At 43.0% G+C, this 23,496-nt stretch overlaps 1 protein-coding gene across 6 annotated transcripts in view; it reads right to left on the bottom strand.

Annotated features, from left to right (window-relative positions):
* PCLO (piccolo presynaptic cytomatrix protein) overlaps positions 1-23,496 on the bottom strand; it is a 243,460-nt gene that overhangs the window by 75,798 nt on the left and 144,166 nt on the right. For 5 of the 6 annotated variants that reach the window (XR_014526251.1, XM_083503300.1, XM_083503299.1 and 2 more), the window contains exons 7-9: positions 20,226-22,428; positions 15,477-15,613; positions 1,439-1,520 (exon numbers count right to left, since the gene is read on the bottom strand). Coding sequence is in view for 4 of the 6 variants with exons in the window: in XM_083503300.1 (XP_083359426.1) it covers positions 1,439-1,520; positions 15,477-15,613; positions 20,226-22,428 (2,422 nt within the window). In the remaining 2 variants the exon portion in view is untranslated. Of the gene's footprint in view, positions 1-1,438; positions 1,521-15,476; positions 15,643-20,225; positions 22,429-23,496 lie in introns of all 6 variants that reach the window. The other variant, XR_014526252.1, reaches the window with a different exon arrangement.

The following is a 23,496-nucleotide window of genomic DNA, read 5'->3' on the forward strand; positions in this document are numbered from 1 at the left end:
AAAAATATGCAGAAATGACAAACCTCCATGAAATAAAGGAGGTGTGTGTGTGTGTGTGTGTGTGTGTGTACAGAAGAAGGGACTCTCTCAGTGGAGGCGGGAGCTGCAGCCAGTGGCGTAGCGTGGGTTGTCAGCACCCGGGGCAAGGCAAGTAATTTGCGCCCCCTAACCCGTGGATTTGCGCCCCCTAACCCTAACCCCCAGATGTTGCGCCCGGTGCGGCCGGCCCCCCCTGCACCCCCCACGCTACGCCACTGGCTGCAGCAATAGTCTTCCAGCTGTGGCACCCAGACCTATACAGAGGGAGGGGGCAGCCCAGTGCATTTGCCGGGGGGACGGGACCTAAGCTGGCCAGGGGGCTCTGCCTTGACAATAGGGAGGCTTAAAACATCCAATCAACAGAAAAGAGGGAATGGAGACAAATTGATATATATATATACACAGACAAACAGCCATTTGCATGCCCCCCAGAAGCATGGTTCTTAAAGTATTTATTTCTCTATTTATTTACATAGTGTTTAACTTATTTTTTAATAAAGCACTGTTGCACCTAACCAATGTCTGTAACTCCCCTTGTTCTAGGTGCATTTTGCGACAGGGGATTTCATTAGGGCAAGCAGTTTCTGAGCTCTGGGCGCAATACTGTGCCTAAGATTTCAGATTAAAAAACTGCAATGTGGAAGGAAAGGAGGACCTTTTTTTGCCACCCCCCCCACTTCCTGCTACTCTCTGAAGACTGGAGAAAAGACCCTTTTAAGAATATTAGGGTGGTGGGCAGGGGAAGAACCCATATCCTAGGTTTAAGGTGCCATTTAGCTCCTCGCTTTCATATCTCAGTTTCTAACACTGCATCTAACATGTATCATGTTCTGTTCTCATTGAGTGTTGCTACCAGTGGCGTAGCGTGGGGGGTGCAGGGGGGGGGCCCGGCCACACCGGGCGCAACATCGGGGGGGGGCACTCACACTCGCAGCTCTCTCCCCCTACCTGGCTCACTCACTCTCTCTCACTGCAGTGCTGGCTGTGCGAATCCGATCCGAGCCGCTGGGTCGCCGCCCACTGTGGAGGGGGTGGGTGCCAGGCGTGCGGTGCGGAGAGAGAGCGAGGGACTATCTGGGGGAGGGACAGTGCAGTGGCCGCCCAGCGCAGCGCTGAGCGCGGGAGAGAACCACACCAGACCAGACCAGGCAGCAGCAAGAAGAAGCTGGCAGCGGCGGCAGGTTAGGGGTTAGGGGGCGCAAATTACTTGCCTTGCCCCGGGTTAGGGGGCGCAAATTACTTGCCTTGCCCCGGGTGCTGACAACCCACGCTACGCCGCTGGTTGCTATGTATCCAAGATGAACAACTGCTTACTATATGATGGACAGTCACCTCATACTTCATTTGCATGCCATATAATCCATATTCTTGTGAAGCCAGATGCTCTTGCTTGCTTTACCTGAAACAGAGTGGTCCTTTGGGTCCCTCGGCAATTTCAGCCTTGCATGGGGAAAGATGTATTGAATAGGCTTCCCAATAATCTATGGAATATAAAGTGTGCAGGCTGATTAAAGACAGAACATGCTTGTTTCACAATGACTTATCAGTTAAACAAAAATCTAGTAAACGTGCTATTTTTGGAATCTCTCCCTCTCTCTCACCCCACAGCAAGATATCCTGATTTTAGTTCCTGAGTTTGGTTCCTCCATGACCTGCCAGGAATGTGGAAGCAGGGCACTCCCATGAGGAGAAGGCCAGCAACAGAGATGCCATGGACCAGTGAGGCACCAAGCACCACAAGCCAGGCTGCTCTTTTCACTTGCATAGCTGGGTCAACCAAGGTCAATTCTAATCAACCATATTCTGCCACCTCATGATGACTTTTGTAATCACCCCAAACTGAGATCCTGGCTCCTGTGAAGAGCTCTGTTCCTATATAAGTGTAACATTTCTCCCATGTCAGTATCACTGCTTCCCTGTTTGCTTCGGGACTTGACTCAAAATTCTGATGTTGACCTTTAAAGCCCTAAGCCATGGATAGGCAAACTAAGGCTTGAGGGCCAGATCCAGCCCAATCGCCTTCTCAATCCGGCCCACGGACGGTCTGCAAATCAGCGTGTTTTTACATGAGTAGAATGTGTCCTTTTATTTAAAATGCATCTCTGGGTTATTTGTGGGGCCTGCCTGGTGTTTTTACATGAGTAGAATGTGTCCTTTTATTTAAAATGCACCTCTGGGTTATTTGTGGGGCATAGGAATTCGTTCATTCCCCCCACAATATAGTCCAGCCCCCCACAAGGTCTGAGGGACAGTGGCCCGGCCCCCTGCTGAAAAAGTTTGCTGACCCCTGCCCTAAGCGGCTAGGGCCATGATATCTGAAGGATTGCTTCATCCCATATGACTCCACCCACCCTTAGATACGTCTTGCCCTTAATGAATAAGCAGGTGGGTATGTGGCTCAGGGGATTTTTTACTGCTACATTCAAGCTTTGGGGTATAAATTGCCCACACAAGGTTCATTTCATCCAAGCCAAAAAAAAAATGCCCCAGTATCTCTGCTATTTGTGTTTACACATCTGGAGTGATTTAATAATGAAGCACATTAAAAATCACAATAGAAATAAAAATCAAGGGAGTATTTAGGGGAATATTTACAAAAAAAAAGAAAAGAAAAAAGATCTTAAATATAAATCCCAGGTAGGGGTTGCCTTTTGACCAGCAGTTGACATTACAAAGTTTATGAGAAGGTGGAAAATAAGGTTAAGGTATTATTGTACATGCAGTTAATTAAGATGTGCAAAGAACTGTCATGGAATGCTGGGTGGGAAGTTCAAAAGAACTACTGTATAAGAATGGGAAATGTTATGAGTGTATAACTGAAAACTTATAAATAAAAATTAAAGAAAGAAAACCCCCCTCAAAGGTACAAGGCAAACCAGCAGCAGAGATGGATAGTGACTTATCTAATAGGCTCAATTGTTCTTGCTTAGTAGAGGAATAATAGCTATAAGCAGTTACATTGAAAGGGCTGTTAAGTCCTAAACTGAAAGATGGCTCCTGTGCCTGTAATAGGAGCCACAGAGAAGGAGAAGTTCAGTACTGTGCCCTCTTTCATCATCATCCTGTGCTGACAGACAAAACTGCAAATGGCAAACATATTTCCCGAAGTGATGGGAATCATATTCAAATCAAGTTACATCGCTTGCAATTTAAACCATTGCAATCTGAAGGATTTCAATTGGACTACTAAAGAGTAAGAGGCACCACTGGAGTTTAAACAGCATGGCGACTACCCTGCACTGTTTTAAAACTTGATGCATGTTATGAGAGACCATTGCCAAACTTGATAGCTAGCATCTTAATGGTTGAAAACAATCTATATGAAGCATGTACTAAAAGTTTCTATCTGCTATTTAACAGCCCTTGTGCTACCATTTTTGAGAGGAGTTTAAGGGTCTAAGTAAACATTGCAAGCAAATGCTTGTACTAATATACACAACAAACAAACAAAAAGCACAAGAGGAGAAAATCTGTGTTAGGATGGACTCATTTGAAGTGGTGAATTACACAACCTCGCTTTCACCCTTTCTGTTATACTTTAAAATCTATAAACTAGTTTAGGAACTTTGTAGTTTGTGCCATCTTATCCCCAAGTATCCACTGTTGATCTAAGGAATGACGGTATTGTGGCACATGGGTTTGCTAAACCTCTTCCCATTGACCATCTCAGGAAAAGAGGGTCTCAAATGCCGCCTCACACTTACATGAATGGGAAGAGTTTTACTATTACAGTCTCTGTTTATACCTACTGGTATAAACCATGTTGGTCTGCCGTAGTCAAAACAAGATAAAAAAATTCCTTCCAGTAGCACCTTAGAGACCAACTAAGTTTGTTATTGGTATGGGCTTTCGTGTGCATGCACAAAGCTCATACCAATAACAAACTTACGGTAGTTGGTCTCTAAGGCGCTACTGGAAGGGACGCGGGTGGTGCTGTGGGTTAAACCACAGAGCCTAGGACTTGCCGATCAGAAGGTTGGCAGTTCGAATCCCCGTGACGGGGTGAGCTCCTGTTGCTCGGTCCCTGCTTCAGCCAATATAGCAGTTTGAAAGCACATCAAGTGCAAGTAGATAAACAGGTACCGCTCTGGCGGGAAGGTAAACGGTGTTTCCGTGCGCTGCTCTGGTTCGCCAGAAGCGGCTTAGTCATGCTGGCCACATGACCCGGAAGCTGTACGCTGGCTCCCTCGGCCAATAAAGCGAGATGAGCGCCGCAACCCCACAGTCGGTCACGACTGGACCTAATGGTCAGGGGTCCCTTTATCTTTACCTTTAAGGTGCTACTGGCAGGAATTTGTTTATTTTGTTTCTGCTTACACCCTATATTAAAAAGGGGGGATTCAAAGCAAAGGAATCTACCCTCTCTCACAAACTGAGCAGCTGAGTACATTCAGCTATAGCAATTCAATTACAGATTTTTATATACAGCCTGCTATGAGGAGAGCATTTATAAGCAGAGATTTAACAGCATTTGGAAACCTTTTACTGCCTGGAAAAAAGAAGACAAATAAGTTTGCTTTCCAAAGTGTACAAAAGAGGGATGGAGGACTACACAGAACTGGAAGAAATAATTTAATGTGGAGATTTTGGGTGAGATAAGGCTCTCTATATGCAGGCAGATGGCAATGAGCCTCAAACAGAGATTGAATAAAGTAATATATAAATGGTGTCATACACAAGATAGATCAGCTAACAGATATTTGCTGGAGATGCAAGAAAGCCAATGGTACTTTATCACACATTGGGATTATTTTAATTATTGGGAGGGGCAGTTAAGGGTACTCCAGACTGTCTCTATTTTGCAGGAGGATTCAAGTGCATATCAGAAGTTTAGGTTGTTCAGTTAAACTGAATTAAATGCTTTGTTGCCCTAGCCTAACAAATCCACTTTGGGATTTGGTGATGAAAGTAAGGGGAAAGTGAACAGAAGATTATGTGAACTAATGAGTAACCAGAAGAGTTATAAACACCCCGCAAGCAAATTAGGATCAATGCTCATTGTTATATAGCTGCTTCACGAAAAATCATAGCCTAACCTCTACATAAGCACCGTGCAATCAAAAAACCTCAAGGAATGCTCAATAAACAGATTTCCTGGAGGAGCTGTAAGAAAATATTCCAATTCAATAATAGTGCTCTTGGAACACATAAGGCACCAGGCTCAGAGCAAGGCACAGATTTTGGTTATTCGTTGCATTGCTCTGAGCCCGGTTTACATTTTGAAGGCATGGAAAAAAGATAGAATACCTTCCATAGAGCAGTGGAAGAGGAACATTTGGGACTTAATGGCACATGGATATAAACAATTATGAGATAGGAGAATTAACTTTAGAAATATTTCAGAAAAACTGGGCATTTTTTATTCTTTGTTGGTCTTTTCATCATACAAGGAAATCAATGTTGAGGGGTCTTTTAAGCATGATGTAACATATGAATTGAACTGGATGTGGTTTTGTTATAAATTATATATATAGGACCTATAAATGGTAATTTATAGCCTCATTTATTTTGACACGGCCATCCCATTTTAAAACAGATGGCTAGAACATATATACTTGTGCACTGACATGTCTTTTTTGGAGAATGCATAGCCAAAGAAAGAATAAGCACTTGCCTTACAGTGCAATCATATGTATGTCTACTCAGAAGTAAGCTCACTGGGTTTTTCTCCCAAGTAAGAATTGCTGCCTCGGCCTATTATATTTTTATTACTTCCACCTGCAGTGTTTTACAATCAGTATAAATCCTTGTGATAAACAGCCTTATAAACATAGACTTTAGAGTTTACTGGTACCCAGAGATCAGTAATATCCTTTTTTTATTGCTTGTAGGAAACTGTGCTTAAACTGTGGTTGGCATTATGAAGTCAACCTATACAGCAGCATGCTTCTAAGGAGAAGGGTGAGGGTGGAGGTGGAGAAGAGATGTTGGCTTGCTGTGTTACATTACAAACACCAAAAGTTATTCCTCTGCCCAGAAACAGAATATAGGAAAACGTTAACACAAAAATATGTAGCACTGCAAATAACAAAACAAAACAAAAAGAGACTATGCCACCCCCAGTTTCCCTCTGAGAATGTCATGTTTATTAACTTGTTTTAGGGGTTCCCCCCCCAATGTTTTAAGGCATACAGAAGTCTTGCTGGAGCACTCTTATGTCTCCACAAAGAAAACGAGGCTACAAAATAAAAAAAATTCCTTCCAGTAGCACCTTAAAGACCAACTAAGTTAGTTCTTGGTATGAGCTTTTGTGTGCATGCACACTTCTTCAGATACACTGAAACAGAAGTTGCCAGATCCTTCTATATAGTGAGAAGGTGGGGAGGGGTATTACTCAGAAGGGTGGTGGGAATGGGAGATTGGCAGATAGCTGAGATGAGCCTGTTGACGACTCTTAACGACTGCAATAGGTCTTACAGGAAAAGGCCTTCTCACTATATAGAAGGATCTGGCAACTTCTGTTTCAGTGTATCTGAAGAAGTGTGCATGCACACGAAAGCTCATACCAAGAACTAACTTAGTTGGTCTTTAAGGTGCTACTGGAAGGAATTTTTTTATTTTGACTATGGCAGACCAACATGGCTATCTATCTGTAACTGAGGCTACAAAATGTGAGCTATGCTCAAGACGCTGTTGGACTCCAATCTCCATCCACCTCAACCAGCATGGCCAGTGGTCAGGAATGGTGCAGTCCAGCAAAATCTGGCAGACCACCCCTGCTATAAAAAGGAGGCAGGACAGGATAGTTTTAAGACAGCTGGGTTGCCAGCTTTTACAAGAGGACTCCTGCATCAGTAACTGCTTTGCATCTGCATGTGAAAGCAGCACAGGCTTAATTTCCTTCTGTCATGCAGCTATGTGTTTCTCTGCCCATGTAGAGTGCAGACTGAGAGGACAATATATGGCTCAGAGAACTATGAATGGTTATATCTGGGCTGAGGCTCTTGTAAAATGGGGTGGGGAACCTTTTTCAGCCCTAGGGAAGCATCCCATCAGGAGCACGGGCTAGAGGTGGGCCTGGACAAAGGTGTGTGGAGTAGTAGCTGCGATTCTTTCCTTTGTACAGTAGGCTCCACCTCCAGCTGTTTCCGCGGGAAGAACTGTGAGGGGAGTGAGACTTTGCGCTGGAGAAAAACCTGCAGCTGGCAGACCCCAAAGTCCTTTAAAACTATAACAAAAGGCTCAGAGCTACCATCACCAAAACTTTATTATTATTGTTATTTATTAAATCTGTATACTGCCCTATACCCGCAGGTCTCAGTGTGGTCCACAGGATAAAATCAGAATATAAAACTTCTGTGTTGATCAGGGAAGTTTCATCAAGGCAGCGAACCTATGGGAGATCCTGATGAAGAAGCTTCTCCACCTTCCACCTTCTTCTCTGGCTGGCTGATTTTAGAATTCAAATACCCTGTTTTGGTTCTTTTAGAAGGCCAGAGATGGATTGCCAGGAATTTGGGGGAGAGGTTAGGCTGCATGCCGGTCCCCACTTCTAATTCTTGGAGTAGCCAGGCTAGCTTCCTGGTGAGGTGACAGCCTAGGTCATAGGTAGGCAAACTAAGGCTCAGGGGCTGGACCCGGCCCAATCGCCTTCCAAATTCGACCCACAGATGGTCCGGGAATCAGCGTGTTTTTACATAAGTAGAATGTGTCCTTTTATTTAAAATGCATCTCTGGGCTATTTGTGGGGCATAGGAATCCATTCATTTTCTCTCTCTTCAAAATATAGTCCACCCCCCCCCAAAGGTCTGAGGGACAGCGGACTGGCCCCCTGCTGAAAAAGTTTGCTGACCCCTGGCCTAGGTGATGAGCCATTGAGGGGAACAAAGGAAGGGGCTCTGTGGGAGAAGACAAATGGGTGCAACCCCTCCCTCAACTTGCAGGTACTTAAAAGGAAAGAGGCAGAGTTGAGAGCAGAGAGTGGAGCGATGCGAGCTAGAAGCAAAGCAGCAAGCTGGGCAGGGAGAGTCAGAGCAGTTAGATTTCTGTTGGAATCCAAGGCATCAGCTCTAGGGCAAGCAAGGCCCTGCTATGAATCCCTCCCATAGATCATAAGGCACCACATTCTCTGCTGTCCTTTATTCAGAAGGAAACACGAACCCTGGATAAGCACCTGTAATCCATGGAATCTCAGACCTCTTGGAGATTGGGGAGGCGTGCAATAGTATTATGCATGACACGTGTAGAAATAGGACTCTGTGTGCTTGTCGGCAGAAGAGTTAACTGGTGGGGGTGACAACTTGTAATGTTGGGTGACCACATGTGCAGAGTAGGGTGAGGAAGATGATCAAGGGTCTGGAAACCAAGCCTTATGAAGAATGCTTAATGAGGAGACAGAGATTTGATAGCCATCTTCAAATATCTAAAGGGCTGTCACATGGAAGTCTGCTTTATCCTAATCTAGAGGGTAGGACTCAAATCAATGGCTTCTGATTCAACATCAGGAAGAACTTTATGACGGTAAGAGCTGTTTGACAGTGGAATGGTCTCCCTCGGTCAATGGTGGACTCTTCTTCCTTGGTGGTTTTTAGGCAGAGGTTGGATGGCCATCTGCCATGGATGCTTTACTTGAGATTCCTGCATTGAAGGGGGATGAATTCTTGGGGTCCCTTCCAACTCTACTATTCTATGATTCCATGACAAGTGGGTTTGAACGTTAAAATTCTGAGGAAAAACTAGATTAGCCTGTTCATCTATTTATACGAGAGGCAGATGCATTGTGGAATGCACCTTCGTCTGAGAAGGATCTAAATGAATGAGCTTCCAGTTAAGGTGCTTCAATTTTTTTCTTCCCAAAGCATACCAGGGAAAAACCTTACCTGGCATGAAAATAAGAAAAGTTGTGTTTGCTAAATCTGTTGTCAGGCTGTGGTCAGATGTGCAGGAGAAGGGCCAGTAACAAGAGTCTGCAACTTGAACTTCAGATTGGCACATCAGAAGCACAGTGAGGACTAGGAGGAGCAGCAACATTGCTGAAAGATGCTGCAGCTGGGAGTGCTGGCAATTCCTCTCGGTACTGCCTGACCCTTAGAGGAGGTGTGCCAGGCTGTGTGCATGGAGCTGCCGCCATCTTCCCTAGACCAGAATGCCTCTGGGCACCCAAGGCATTCTGGCTGAAGTAAGATGAGAGCAGACCCGGTGACTCAGTCCAGCCCTCCACTCAAGACTGATCCTTTTTTTAAATAGACAGGTACAAACATCTGATGCAATGGCCTCTGTTCTTCCCAACAGGATGCACAAAGCAACATTCCTGAGTAAGGCTAGAGGGCTGATGCAGAAATCGTTGCTCGCTCCTTCATGCCTCAGCCACTGGTCTCCTGCACAACCTCCCCATTCTATGTGAATTGCTGTGTGAGTGTGTTGGGATGCTTCTACACATTTTGTTAACTCATTTTTAAGGGAGCATCTACAAGAAGTTGCCGTCCAATTGTTATGTATCTTCCCTGTACTTCTTCCGCATGGAGAGCTCGCAAAAGTAAACGAATGGAGCAGCTGTCCACTATGCGCAGGTGTAGATGTGGTTTCGATGTGAACAATGGTGTTTCAGCCAATTGAGCCTCCTCCTTTGGACACATCTTCACGGTTTTCTTTCTGATTGCTAACATTTAGCAGTGTTTTGTAGGGTGGTGGTGGTGTTAAAAGTGATTTTTCATTCACACTGAAATGCGTACATTAAAAAACAACAACCAGTAACTGTACAGTAGGCTTAATGAAAAAAGCATAAACAAGATGCTAAAATAGCAAGCTTCAGTGCTTCATTACTCCGTTGTTCATTTGGTTTTGTTATGCATTCCCATTAGTGTGGACAAAACACAGTGGAATGTGTGTGCATGCATGCATCTATGCACACATCCAGCTATATCTGGAGTATGAAAAGTAAGTTATCATTTTCCCAGGGAAAGCAGTAAAACCATGACTGGCTAATGCTAAAAACCTGCAGACTGGAGCACCCAAGATGTGCCTGAGCAGAATAGGTCCTGGGTCTGTTCTGAAAAGACTGTTGTCCCGACAGGAACTGATGATTATAGCCCATATTTTAGCCTGGAAGAACTCTGCTTGTACTGTGTAGGGAATTAAGGTAAAGGGACCCCTGACCATTAGGTCCAGTCATGGCTGACTCTGGGGTTGCGGTGCTCATCTTCCTTTATTGGCCGAGGGAGCCGGCGTACAGCTTCCGGGTCATGTGGCCAGCATGACTAAGCCGCTTCTGGAGAACCAGAGCAGCGCACGGAAACGCCGTTTACCTTCCCGCTGGAGCGGTACCTATTTATCTACTTGCATTTGACGTGCTTTCAAACTGCTAGGTTGGCAGGAGCAGGATCTGAGCAACGGGAGCTCACCCCGTCACAGGGATTCGAACCGCTGACCTTCTGATCGGCAAGTCCCAGGATCTGTGGTTTAACCCACAGCGCCACCCGTGTCCCATGTGTAGGGAATTAGAGCATAGGAAATGGTTATATTCAAGTGTACAGGAAGTTTGAGGCAACTGCAGTTTTGGTTCATCTGCACCATTTCTTTAGCTCCTAACGTAAGTTGCACTATCTTGTCCCCTCATCCCTCAAATGATCAGATGTCCCACTTCAGGAAATGCTAGGAATCAAAGTTAGATGAATTACAGGTCACCTCTGAATTTACTGCAGATTACGTTCAAACAGAAGTTGGATCTGTTAGATTAAACAGCTTCTGGGGAAAATATGTGAGAAAGCAAGAAGCCAGCTTTGCTGCTTCTTGGCTAGAGCTCCCCTGCCTGTCATTTTGGTGGCTCTGATGTCTGCTGAACTGCATATTTATTGTGACCTCCAAGCAAATCCGGGCTGGTGAAGTGCTGTTGGCCAAATGGTTTTGAACAAATTTGTTTCTTTATAATGTGCTTGCACAGACCGAAAGAAATGGAGCCACGTACTGGATTTGAGATTTAAATGCTTAGTACATTAAAGAACTAAAGGGGGAGGAATCATTATTTTAAGGCTCAGACGGGAGTCATGAATACAAATTAAGCCAAATAATAGTCTTGTAAAGAACAGGAATGTCATGGACTTGATTTACATTTTCAAGGAAAGAAAACAACATGATTTGCCTAGGGCTTTACCACTTTAAACTGTAGGTGAAGATTTGCTTTTCTGAATGCTCTCCAGTGTTTCTAACGAAACAAACAAAATCCTGCACCTGGATAGCACATCAGAAAGAAAGCTAGTCTGAATCATAGAATCATATCATAGAATCATAGAATCGTAGAGTTGGAATAGACCACAAGGGCCATCAAGTCCAACCCCCTGCCGAGCAGGAAACACCATCAGAGCACTCCTGACATATGGTTGTCAAGCCTCTGCTTAAAGACCTCCAAAGAAGGAGATTCCACCACACTCCTTGGCAGCAAATTCCACTGTCGAACAGCTCTTACTGTCTGGAAGTTCTTCCTAATGTTTCGGTGGAATCTTCTTTCTTGTAGTTTGGATCCATTGCTCCGTGTCCGCTTTCTCCTTGACATGCTAGCCTCCAATGTATGAAGGGTATGGGTTTTTTTTTGAAAAATATGCAGCCCATTACCAGTGGTGGTCTGAAGGATAATTATATCACCGTATTTTTCGCTCTATAAGACGCACCAGACCACAAGACGCAGCTAGTTTTTGGAGGAGGAAAACAAGAAAAAAAATATTCTGAATCTCAGAAGCCAGAACAGCAAGAGGGATCGCTGTGCAGTGAAAGCAGCAATCCCTCTTGCTGTTCTGGCTTCTGGGATAGCTGCGCAGCCTGCATTCGCTCCATAAGACGCACAAACATTTCCCCTTACTTTTTAGGAGGGAAATAGTGAGTCTTATAGAGCAAAAAATACGGTATGTGGTTTTCCCCCCTGCAGGTTTGAATTGGGCCTGTGTTTTAATTTATTGTAGTCTGAGAACTGTATTTACACCATCCTGTGGTAATAGAGGATAGTAGAGAACTGAGGCGAGAATGACCAAAAATGAAAAGAAAGAAGCATATACTTGGGAAGCTGATGTGAAAGCTTGGATGAAATGGAAAGCAATTCTTAAGTGAACAATCTTATAATTTTCTAGTATATTGCTAGAAAAAAAAGCATAATACCATGTTCTCAACTACCTTTCCCTCTGCAAAGCTCATGGGTGAGTTCTGATTAAGGCACAGGTCCTTGGCATCCTGTTTCACTGCTTGGGGTGAAACAGGAATTGCTGCCCTGCTCTACTACTTCTCTTGGTGGCAGAGAAGTGGCACCAGCATCAACTTCTGGCAAGATCCCACAGAATTCCAGTGAAACCTCACAAGATCTCACTGAAAATTGGTGCCACCTGAGGTGGCAGTGGTGGCGGCGGCGGCAGCTTCACCCCACCTAATGGCTGGGCTGGTTCCGTGTAAGCTAAATGGCACAATCCAGCCACAAGCATGTTCAGTAGCCACAGAACATGGAGTCAGTTGGGGCAAAGGAAGTGGTTATTGAAGAGGAGACCCAACAGACTGGAGACTTCAAAGCATTGCTGAAGCCCACTGAGAGTAGGAATGGGCAAATCTGTCCATTTCAGTTCCTGTCAGTTCCTTGTTTTCCTGCTCAGTTTTCCATGTTTCCATATCAATGCTTTTTTTTATATAAAAAAAGAAGTCATGAAAATTCACCAGCATTGTAGCACAATTCCCCCACCCCATGTATACATTTCTGCATGTGATTTAGCTTAATACTTGTTTTTGCAAAGCAGTTTTCTGTAATATAATGCATTCTTAATGCTATTTTAGTAACTCATGCATTTCTATGCACACTTTATCTCAGTATATGCATTTTTGTTTACATTACTTAGCTGGATAACTGCATTGCAAAATATTGGGAAGTAAGAAGCTCAAAGGATGGCTGTGTAATAATAATAATAATAATAATAATAATAATAATAATAATAATATATTTCTTATACCCTGCCCATCTGACAGGGCTGCCCCAGTCATTCTTGGGAGGCTTCCAACAAAACCCCTCACAGAGCTACAATTTTGGAAAGTTTGGATTACGTAGGCTCACTTTTATATGCGAAATGATTTTAATTTTTCCACCAGTGTTAGCTGAGACAAATAAAAAAGCATAGAGGAGGTCAGGAGGAGACTGGAAAGTGGGCAGTTACACTTCAGTGTCTCATCCTCTATTTTTCCTCTCAGATGGAAATGGAGAAAGAGGCACACAGATATAAACAAAGCAGATGATATAATTTAGTTGATACAAATTCCAAAGAAAATGGAATTTGTTGTTCTCATACTGCATTGTCCTCTGCAGGGGGTTTGGCCAGAACAGACTTGCTTATAGGTAAAATAAAGGTAAAGGACCCCTGGATGGTTACGTCCAGTCAAAGATGACTATGGGGTTGGGGCGCTCATCTCGCTTTCAGGCCAAGGGAGCTGGTGTTTGTTCACAGACAGCTTTCCGGGTCATGTGGCCAACATGACCAAACCGCTTCTGGTGCAATGGAACATCATGACGGAAACCAGAGCGCACAGAAATGCCATTTACCTTCCCGCCACAGTGGTACCTATTTATTTACTTGCACTGGCGTGCTTTCGAACTGCTAGGTTGGCAAGAGTTGGGACAGAGCAACGGGAGCCCACCGTGTTGCGGGGATTCGAACTGCCGATCTTCTGATCAGCAAGCCCAAGAGACTCAGTGGTTTAGACCACAGCACCATCCGCTTATAACAGAACTTAAAACAGAACTTTAGCATGGATTACTGAAGTCAAGCTCTTAGTGGTTTATAATGATGTTTTGAAGTGTCAAGAGAAGCCCTTATTATAGGTTTGGGATTGGTTTGGCCTGAAGCTGACAGAATAGTAGACAAGACGCCTGCAGTCTGATACACTATTATTCCCTATTGCTGACAGGGAGCTCTGCTTAGGGAGAGTAGTTGACGAGCCCTGCAGTACAGTCCATGATGAATATTGTAGGTGAGACACGGGGTTTGGATTCCCAGTCAAAAATTCCATCTGCACCTCAGCTGGCAGCAAAAGTCTATCTACTTAAGTTGTCTCCTCAGAGCACCTTTGGGCCAAATCAGTTGCACACAGAAGCTTCTCACTTCACTGGGTTGCATGCAGTCTAAGTTAGTACAATTCTACAAGTTAGAACTGAGATTTGTTTCTTTGACATTGCATTTTTCCAGCTCCCACAAACTTTGTCTCTTGCTCTCTCACACACAGTGTATATTGTGGGTACTCTTCTGTACTCATATAACAAATATTTGTCCAGGACAGAATTCTACCCTATTTATTCTATCCTCATTGTGCAAACAGTCATTCATAAAATGATGAAAAGTAGGATCCCGTCTATGTTTACTCAAACGTATATTATATTAAATTTAGAATGTGTATAGGGTTGCAGCCCACTTTCTTGTCTCTTCAGTCAATTTGATATGAGGTTGCTATGGCAAATACTGAGACTCTTTACTCCCTCTCATGGGAGATAATTGCTTAACTGACCCTAGAACAGCTGGTTTATTTCATTGGCTCCCATCTGAAGGGTACAGACTGCAAGTGCACAATACAATTTACCTGGAATTGTGAGTCACAGCATTCCACTACACAGTAGCTGTAGCTACAGGTCATGACAATGTGTAAAAACCACTGCCCTCAAAACAGATTGTTTTTTAATTCCCAGCCATTGTTTTTCCATTCCAGCCAAATGTAATCTGCAAATGTATCTCATATGCTTCATGATTATAAACCTGTGTCATGGATAGTGGTCCTATATTGCAAGACATACAAACCACACATAGGATGCATTTATGTAATGTGTTATTTAGATATGAGAAAAGCCCTCAGGAGTTGGTCCGTATCTGCAAAGCAGACTGGATCCCTAATGAGTCTGTGAACTCTTGAACCCCCAAGAGATGCAATGTGGAATCACAGCTGATCTAAGATACATAATTCTATCAACACAATCCCTTGCAGTGCCAAAGGATGATGGAAACAATTCTCAGATCCCCTATGAGTATTGAAAAGGCTGTCCTAACACATGCTTCTAAGGTCACATTGCTGCTTCATTGGTACCCCTAAAAATACTTCCATCCCAGGTAGCACTGAACGAAAAGGTGTGTGGGTGAGGTTTCATGACTATTTTCACTGGACAAGGGAATGTGGTGACGAAGCACTGAGCTTAGGGACATACCATGCAGTTAAACTGTATCTCCCTATGTATGTCCTTTGTTCATTACAAAGGAAAATGTACCCAAGTAAACACTACACCCCGAAGTTCTCAATTTTCAAAGAATTGGGGCTGCACATAACAATATTTGCCTTTGTCTTTACAATGAGCACTGGTATTCTAGAGTAAGGGTGGAATTTTCTTAAACCTCATTTTGACAAATTGAGTGGCCTGTCTACTGTAAGCTATGAGAGATGGTATGACTCATGAATCTTCTTAAAAACATCAATGCTTAAAAACATAGCCTCCTTACTTGGTCTTGATGCTGACTTGGTGGCCTCGAGTGAGCTAGCTTGTCTGGTAGTCTTCTGTCAAAACCATGTCCGTTCTCCAAACGAGACTCCCGGGGCTTGTCGAACCAATCCGTTTCTTCCCGGCGCAGGTGGTAGGCTTTGAAAACCAAGGACACGTCATAGGTTCTGAGCCAGAGATGTGAGAAGAGCAATAGTCTGGTGTGCGCAGTCAACATGCATATAGCAGTTAATAATTGGCCATGCATTTTAAAGCAAAAGTAGCAGGCAAGAGTGGAAGCAGACAAACTCAGGTTAGTAGAAAGTGACAGAGAAGACCCAGCCTTGTTGACTGCGGACCCTTTGCAGATATGTCAGAATGCCATAACAATTTATCTGGGCTTGTTTGGTTCCTGAAATACTCCATTGGAATATGTTTCTGAGGTGTTTCCTCTTAGCAGCTGGTTTCATAAAACCCTTTGCACCACTCCTTATGGACTCTCAGTTCCATCACTGTCTCGCCTTATATATTTTATTTATTTATTTATTTATTTATTTATTTATTTATTTATTTATTTATAAAAGTGTTTATAAACCACCAACTCATTAAAAATATCATGGTACTATACAATAAAACATGTAAAATACAGAACAAGTGACCAACACTGAATCAAATTAATTCTGTCAATCAAGTGTTTGGCTGTATGAGAAATAAGGGTGTGCACAGAATCATTCTTGGTAGACTTTTCCCAGTTCTGAATTGCTCTCCATCTTCACGTCCACAAAAATCTGAGTCTGGATATTTGCCAGAAGAGATGCAAGACTCTTTAAAGCAGGCTAGTAGCAGGTAGGTTCTTATCTCAGCAGACATTTTAAGTCACTTCAGATTTTATATTTAGTTTTGAACTGATTTGGTCTATATTGCACTTGTTCATAATTGTATACCAATTAGATACACTTGTAATTAAGCAGTATATAAATGGTAAATGGTGTGAACTCTTGTGTGAAAATAGAGAGATATCTCCTGTGTGACAATTACACTAATTGCTATAAACACCTCAAATTCGTAGATGAAATCTCTTAAGCTGCATTGTTTCATACTGACTAAGAACAAAAATGGAGAATTTATCATAGACGGCATCTGTAGAAGACAGACTTAGCATTCAATTTGTCGTCATATCCCCTAAACCAGGATGAACTTAAAACTTTTGAATAAGGAATTATCCTTTGTATGAACTCCAGGGTATAATGCCCTAAATACTAGGATTGAACTTTTCAAACTCACTAGACTACAGTACTAACGTTACTAACAATACAACCCTAACATTACTACTTTTGAAATAGTGGTGTTACAGGATATGAAAAAGGCAGAACAAAGATCTTCTAAGAGAAGGCACAATTTATCCCATGGTTTTTGGTGGCTGCTGCTTACTAGCTATGGAGCATACCTCATCTGAGGACTTTGGTGAAATGATTTCAAAGTTAGAATGCAGGGGTAAATGAGGAATTGTGGCAGCAGCTGGCAAGTAGCAGGCTTGGAGGCACCAAACAATGCCTTATCTTTGCTTTTTTTGTGGAACTGATGCTGCTTTAAGGACTGGCACTATCTCTGTCTTGGGTGCTTGCCTGATACTCATTGCTCCTGTATTTTTGTAAAGATAAAATCAAATGCAACACCCTTAGTCACTGGTACTCTCTCCTCATATGTGAACTGACTCTACAAAAGTTGGCCTCTGAAAGTTTAGGTGGTGCAACAGTAAGAATGCAGAGGCTTCTCAACCAGCAGTTTTGCATGTTGCATTTTAGGTATTTTCCAAATGCCTTTGTTTTCTGTGAATGTGCATGAACCCATAAATTCTAATCTGCTTAAATACATTTTTTTAACTAGAAGATCACACTGGTTAAATGCAATGTCACATTCTTAAAATGTTCGTTTAGGGAATTGCATCTCCTTTCTTAACAACTTTCAGAATCTATGGTTCATGTCATATAGCTGTCTCCAGACATAGCAACACGGTAATTTAAAGTATATTCATGCATATAAAGAATTTTTTTTTCTTGATCATAGTGAACAGTATGATCCGTATAACATTACTTGAACTGAAAGAATTTATGGGCTACTTTTTGCTAATAACGCTTTCACATAATGAATTTGATATTACCATTTCATGATTCCTGGAGTTCTGGTGCTGTCCTGATATATCATGGATACAGTTTCCACTTCCTGCTATGGAGTTAACCCATAAACCCCAGCCATGGAAATAAAGCAGAGTTGCAGTTTTCATACAAAACAAGCAATGGTGTCAATGATGTGGATGCAAATGTTTGTTGTTTCATGAAAAGGATTGCTGGAGCAAAGATGACTTAAAATTCCAGTGGGCTTTACATGCTAGCATATTTGACAACTGTGAAACAAGAAGAATGGTCAAAGGGCCATGTTTCATTTCAGAAAAAAGTGTTATGTGTATGCCATGTAGGTGTTCTGCTTCTTTATAACCTTATAGAGAGAGAGCATGCATTTATGAAAACCTAGGATATTTTGGTGAGAGTGGCTAGTGTAATTTTTTTGTTTTGAGGGGTGGGGTTACAAAAATAGATTCAATTCCTCTTTTACTCCAGTCAGTCTGTTCATCTCATTCCTTTTGTTTTCTCTGGGCTGCTAGCAGTTATTACTCCCTTTATGAAGAAAAAATGATTTAAAGCCTTGAAGAACTCAGGGATGAAAAGAAAAGTGGAATGTTCAATGGAGCAAACTGAGACCTTAGACAAACTTTGGATCTTAAGATGAATAGGCATGGTTCCAGCAGGGCATATAAAATGATACATAGCCTCCCTCCACTCCCTTAATGGAAGTTTTAGACAACTTTTAAAGTAAGAACGCATAAGCTTTAAGTAACCACAAAAAGTAGAAACCAAAACAAAGTGTAAATCTGAAGAACATGTATCGGATCCAGAGCAAATTAAAACATGCTCCGAAAAGCTCTACTCAAAAGTAAGTATCCACTGAATACAATGGGACTTACTCCCAGGTCAGTGAATATTGGACTGTAGTGTAAACCAAATTTAGGTACCCTTGAAATCGGTGCAAAAGCATACGTCATGGCTAACTTAGGTACTGTTGATCTCAATGGCATTTAAATGCAACTAACTTTCTCTGGATCCAGCCTCCTGTTTTATACTTCGGTGAGATGGGGCAAATTCCAGGTCATTCGGAGGGGAAAAGCTTTATATCAAATATTCACATCTATTATGATTCTATTTTCAGAGTGAACTGAAGGAAGGAAGTAATGGTACTGAAGTAGATAAGAAAGTGTGAGGGGAGTAACTTCAGCAAGTATTTCTTCCACAGTAATCACGGCTATTAGCAAACACAACAGGGCATGCAGTGTATTTTTATTGGACAATATGCACAAAAACTCAACAGAGCACATACAAAGAAAACGTGTAAAATTCATTAACTTTCAAAACGTCTTTTGGAAATGGCTTCTGAAACAGTATTAAAACATGTTATAAACTTTACTCAATTCCAACAATGCTGATACACAACTTACAGCTTAATATTTAACATCAGCATAACATTTTTCTTTGCTTTTTAAAAAGTAACATTTAGTATTTCTTTTTCGTTTTCTTTTTTTATAGAAAAAAACACCTTTGTGTGCATCTGTGTGAGATAGGCTTGTGCAGTTGCCTGTAGACTTCCCAACCCACCACGTACTTGAACATTTACTTGGGACTTTTATTATTTTCTTTTAAGAAGTGGTTTCCCTACTTAGGTTTTCCTGTCCCATCCATCCTACCTGCCTCCTCCTCTCAGACTCATCCCAATACTTGGAACAGCATATGTAATAACCACACATGAATAGAATCACTTAAAAAACATGCTTATATGTCTGAGGTACAGGTTATAGTTTATATAGGGTCATTTATACATGTGGATAGCATTGAAGTTATCTGTGAAAGTTTAATGAGAAAAGTTTACTGGGGAAGCTTATTGACCCTGACATCTGAACAATATCATATCATCATACTTTTAATTTACAAAAATCCATACATAACAGCATACACTTTACGAAGATGCAATTATAAAGGCGCAGTAACGAAGTCTCTAAAAATACAATACCCCATCATAACAATATTGCTTCTACCCATGATTCCATCGGGGATTAAAACAATGATTTGAAATATATAAGGGAATTACTTTCATAAAGGATTTTGTTTGTAAACTGTGCTCTATGGCTCTTGGAAATTTTTGGATTGCTGAAGATTTGCAGCAAGCTTATTGCACAGAAGATCTTTTCACATTAACAAAAGGATGGGTCACAGTTTTATGAAGACTATATTTATTTTGGGTGGTATTTTCAGCCTCTCTTGATTTTAGCAGAAGCTTATTCCACTAAACACAATGGAAGAAGACAAACCAATCCTGAATTATTGCTTCTGAAAATCCCAGCCAAAATACATATAACAAAAGTGGAGTGCAAAAAAATGCACACGCAAACTAAAAGAAAAAATAAATACAACTGGAACATGCAAGTCTATCCATGTACCCATCCAGAATCTGAGCACAGAGTTAAATCAGCCGACCAAATGAAAAGAATATCTATCTATATACACACACATACGTACATATATATATATACACACACACAGAAAAAGAATGCCAAAAAGAAAAGAAGAAGAATTAGTCCCCGAAAGATTATGAAATCAGACACATGCATAGAAATGAGGATTTGTGTTGTGGGAGCGATAAAGCAGTCTGAAGTCTAGTTTACCTTCACTGTCTGACATGGCGTGCTGGAAGTCGTCCATGATGAAGGCTATATCCCGGTCATAGCCTCGAGCTCGTGATTCTTCCCTCATATGCTGCTGGACTTCGGGCAATGAATGGCTTGATCCAAACTGCTCCCTAGTGTCTGCGGATATAGGTGGCAATGGCCCGGCTGCTGCTCTTGCCATTCCCATTGGCTGACCCACAGGACTTAAGGGACTCTCTTCTTCTGAATTCTGCGCTACTATTGGGATTCGGCCCCTGCTCTGACTTATGGGTAGACTCGTGGGTTTAGTTCTTCCAGAGGGGGCTGCGTGACTGAAGGAAACGTCTAGTGGTTCAGCCTCTTGGGCCTTCAGTCTTAAAGATGAGCTTGAAGAATCTCTTTTTAGCGATAAATCAAGCCCATAGACGGATGACGGTCGGGAAGAAGGTCTGGATCTACTGCCACTGCTGTAAGATTTGTCAGAATCATCATGTAGTGTGGATCTCATTGTTGTACTCAGTGCAGCCCCAAGGCTTGTGCCAAGAGAATGTGAGAGAGTTGGCCCCATATACTTCTGCTGGTCTGTGATATTTTTCCGAAGGCCAAACGTTATATCATCTTGGAGGAGCCTTCCTCTGGAAGTAATGCCGCCAAGAGATGATGTGCTCGAAGTCAAGTAGGTTGAATAATCAAGCTCAAGGTCCCTGCTTTCCTGAATGGGTGAAAATTTAGATAATTTGGGATCAATCAAGGCCTTCTTATGCTTTGACTGCTTCTGGTAAAGAAGGGCGGCTGGAAGCTGTTTGGCAGCTTGCTTCTCTAAGGTAAGCCTGCTTATGCTATATTTCTCAGATTTGGGGAAATGTCTGTAGCTAGTATCTGCATGGTAATACTGTGAAAGGCCTGCCAGGTGATCCAGGCTTTCAGCTCCCCTTCGGAACTCCTGCTTGATCTGATGCTTCAGCAGCTTCAGTTCATAAGGGTCTTCCATGGGATCATCATCAGTTTTCATGTAGCTGTGCAACCGAGAAGAAGTCTGCAGCGGTGCGAGGAAATCTGAGACTTCTTGCACTCTTCGCGCCTCAGTAGTTCGAAGCAGCCGATCGGTTTTGGTCAGATCCTTCTCATGTAGACCATAAGCAGAGCTCAGAGCTGACGTCCCTTTAGTGAGGTCTCCAATATCATCAATCAGCACATAATTACGTGGCGCATGGTGGTCAATATCTGCATAGAAGGAGTCACCAGATATGCTCGAGATGGGACTACTGGCCATGCTGCTCCTCTCATCGAGCCCCATCCTTAAGTCCAAGGTGCTGTATTTACTACCCAAATGGGACACGACATATGTGTTGTCAGAAGATGCAGGGGCTATCATGAGAGGCTGGTTGCGGATCACGTCATAGTTCGTTGTTATCTTAGGCTCCAGATATAACGAAGCCTGCCTTGTTTTCTGTGGGATCACCATTAGCTGTGAGGAAAGGTAGGAAGGCTGTGGGGTTGGTGGAGGCTGAGCCTGTGGCGTGAAGGACATGGTTGCCACAGTCTGGAATGCTGACTGGGTCTGGTAAGGAGAAACCTGCTGTTGATATAAAGGTTGCTGCTGCTGGTAATGAGACGGCTGGGAGTATTGAGTTGGTGCTTGAGTGGGAAGGGCAGGTGAAGAGTACTGATACTGAGTATAAGGACTCGTAGGAGTTGCAAACTGCGTTTCTGGTTGGGTTTGTGGGGGGATAAACTGGTCAAATTCTGTTTGGGGCGCAGTCCTTGGTCTTTCCAAGCCATGCTGAGATTCTATTCTCGTGGGCCTGGTGCTGCTAACCTCACTGTCAGACATATAGTCGCGTTCCTCTGCTACACCTTGAAGATAGGCACGTTCCCTCTTTTCTCGTTCTTTTAGCAATGCCTCTTTCCGCCGATTGATGCCCATTTCTAGATACCGAAGTTTTGCGTCTATTTCTTTCTCTTCCTCATCTAACTCTGCTTGCTTTTTCCGAAGCTTGGCTGACTCTCTTTCTACCAGATCCAGTTCTCTGTCTATATCCTGGAGGATTTTAGCTCTGGCCATGGTATTGCTTCTACAGATCCTCCGGCGTGAAACTGATCCCACAGTAGTGAAGGCAGATTGTGTCCCTACTGCAACATCTTCTGGAGGTGGGTTGGGTAGAGTCCTCTTGACCTTCTTTTGCATTCCTGATGCTGATACACTTGAAGATCCTTTAGTCTGCGGCATAAGAAAAAACCCACAGGATAATTATTTTAGATAAATGGACAAATATGGGCCAACTTGTGATCTTCCAAGCCAAAAACAACCCATCCAAATGTACTACTAGATGCTTGACTAAACTCATGTTTTGTGGTCCCAAAGAGGCTGCAAAGAAGGACAGTGTACAGTTCTAGCCACCCCATCTCAAAAAGAAAAGCACAGAGCTGGACAACGTGCAGAAAAGTACAAAGAAACTGTTCAAAAGGCTGGAGGGAGCACCTTCCCTAAAAGGAAAGCCTAAAGCACTTGGGGCTTCTTAGTTTGGAAAATATGATTAAAAGGACACACAACACAAATTTACTAAATGATGCCATTTGCAAAAAGTGAATGGAGACAATTTTTTCTCACTGTCATAACAACAGAAATCAGGGTCATCCATTAGATTCAGGACAGATAAAACCAAGTGCTGTATTTTTCGCTCTATAAGACGCACCAGACCATAGTTTTTGAAGGAGGAAAGCAAGAAGAAAAAAAATTCTGAATCCCAGAAGCCAGAACAGCAAGAGGGATCTGGCTTCTGGGATAGCCTCTTGCTGTCCTGGCTTATGGGACAGCCGTGCGCAGCCTCTCCCGGGCAGCGGGATGAAGGCTCCCCCTGCCCAGAAGAGGCTGAGCGCAGCTAAGCCAGAAGCCAGGAAAGCAAGCGGGATCGCTGCGCTGTCCTGGCTTATGGGATAGCCGCGTGCAGCCTCTCCCGGGCTGTGCTCCCTTTAAAAAGCGAGTGGAGCGTGTGTGCGGCTCTTGGGGGCTTTTCCTTCACCCTCCTCGGAAGGGAGCGCTCTTTAAAGGGAGCACTGAGCAGAGCCTCCCACCTGCATTCACTCCAGGAGACGCACACACATTTCCCCTTACTTTTTAGGAGGGGAAAAGTGCGTCTTATAGAACGAAAAATACGGTACTTCACCTAAGACAAAATCCATGTATGGAACTCGCAGCCACAGGATATGATGTTCATCACAGTCTTAATAGAAGACAAATCCATGGCAGATAGATCTATCCATGGTTATAAGCCAGGGAACCTATACA

Source organism: Podarcis liolepis (genome assembly GCF_965112155.1).
Source record: "Podarcis liolepis genome assembly, chromosome: 5".
Lineage (NCBI taxonomy): Eukaryota > Metazoa > Chordata > Lepidosauria > Squamata > Lacertidae > Podarcis > Podarcis liolepis.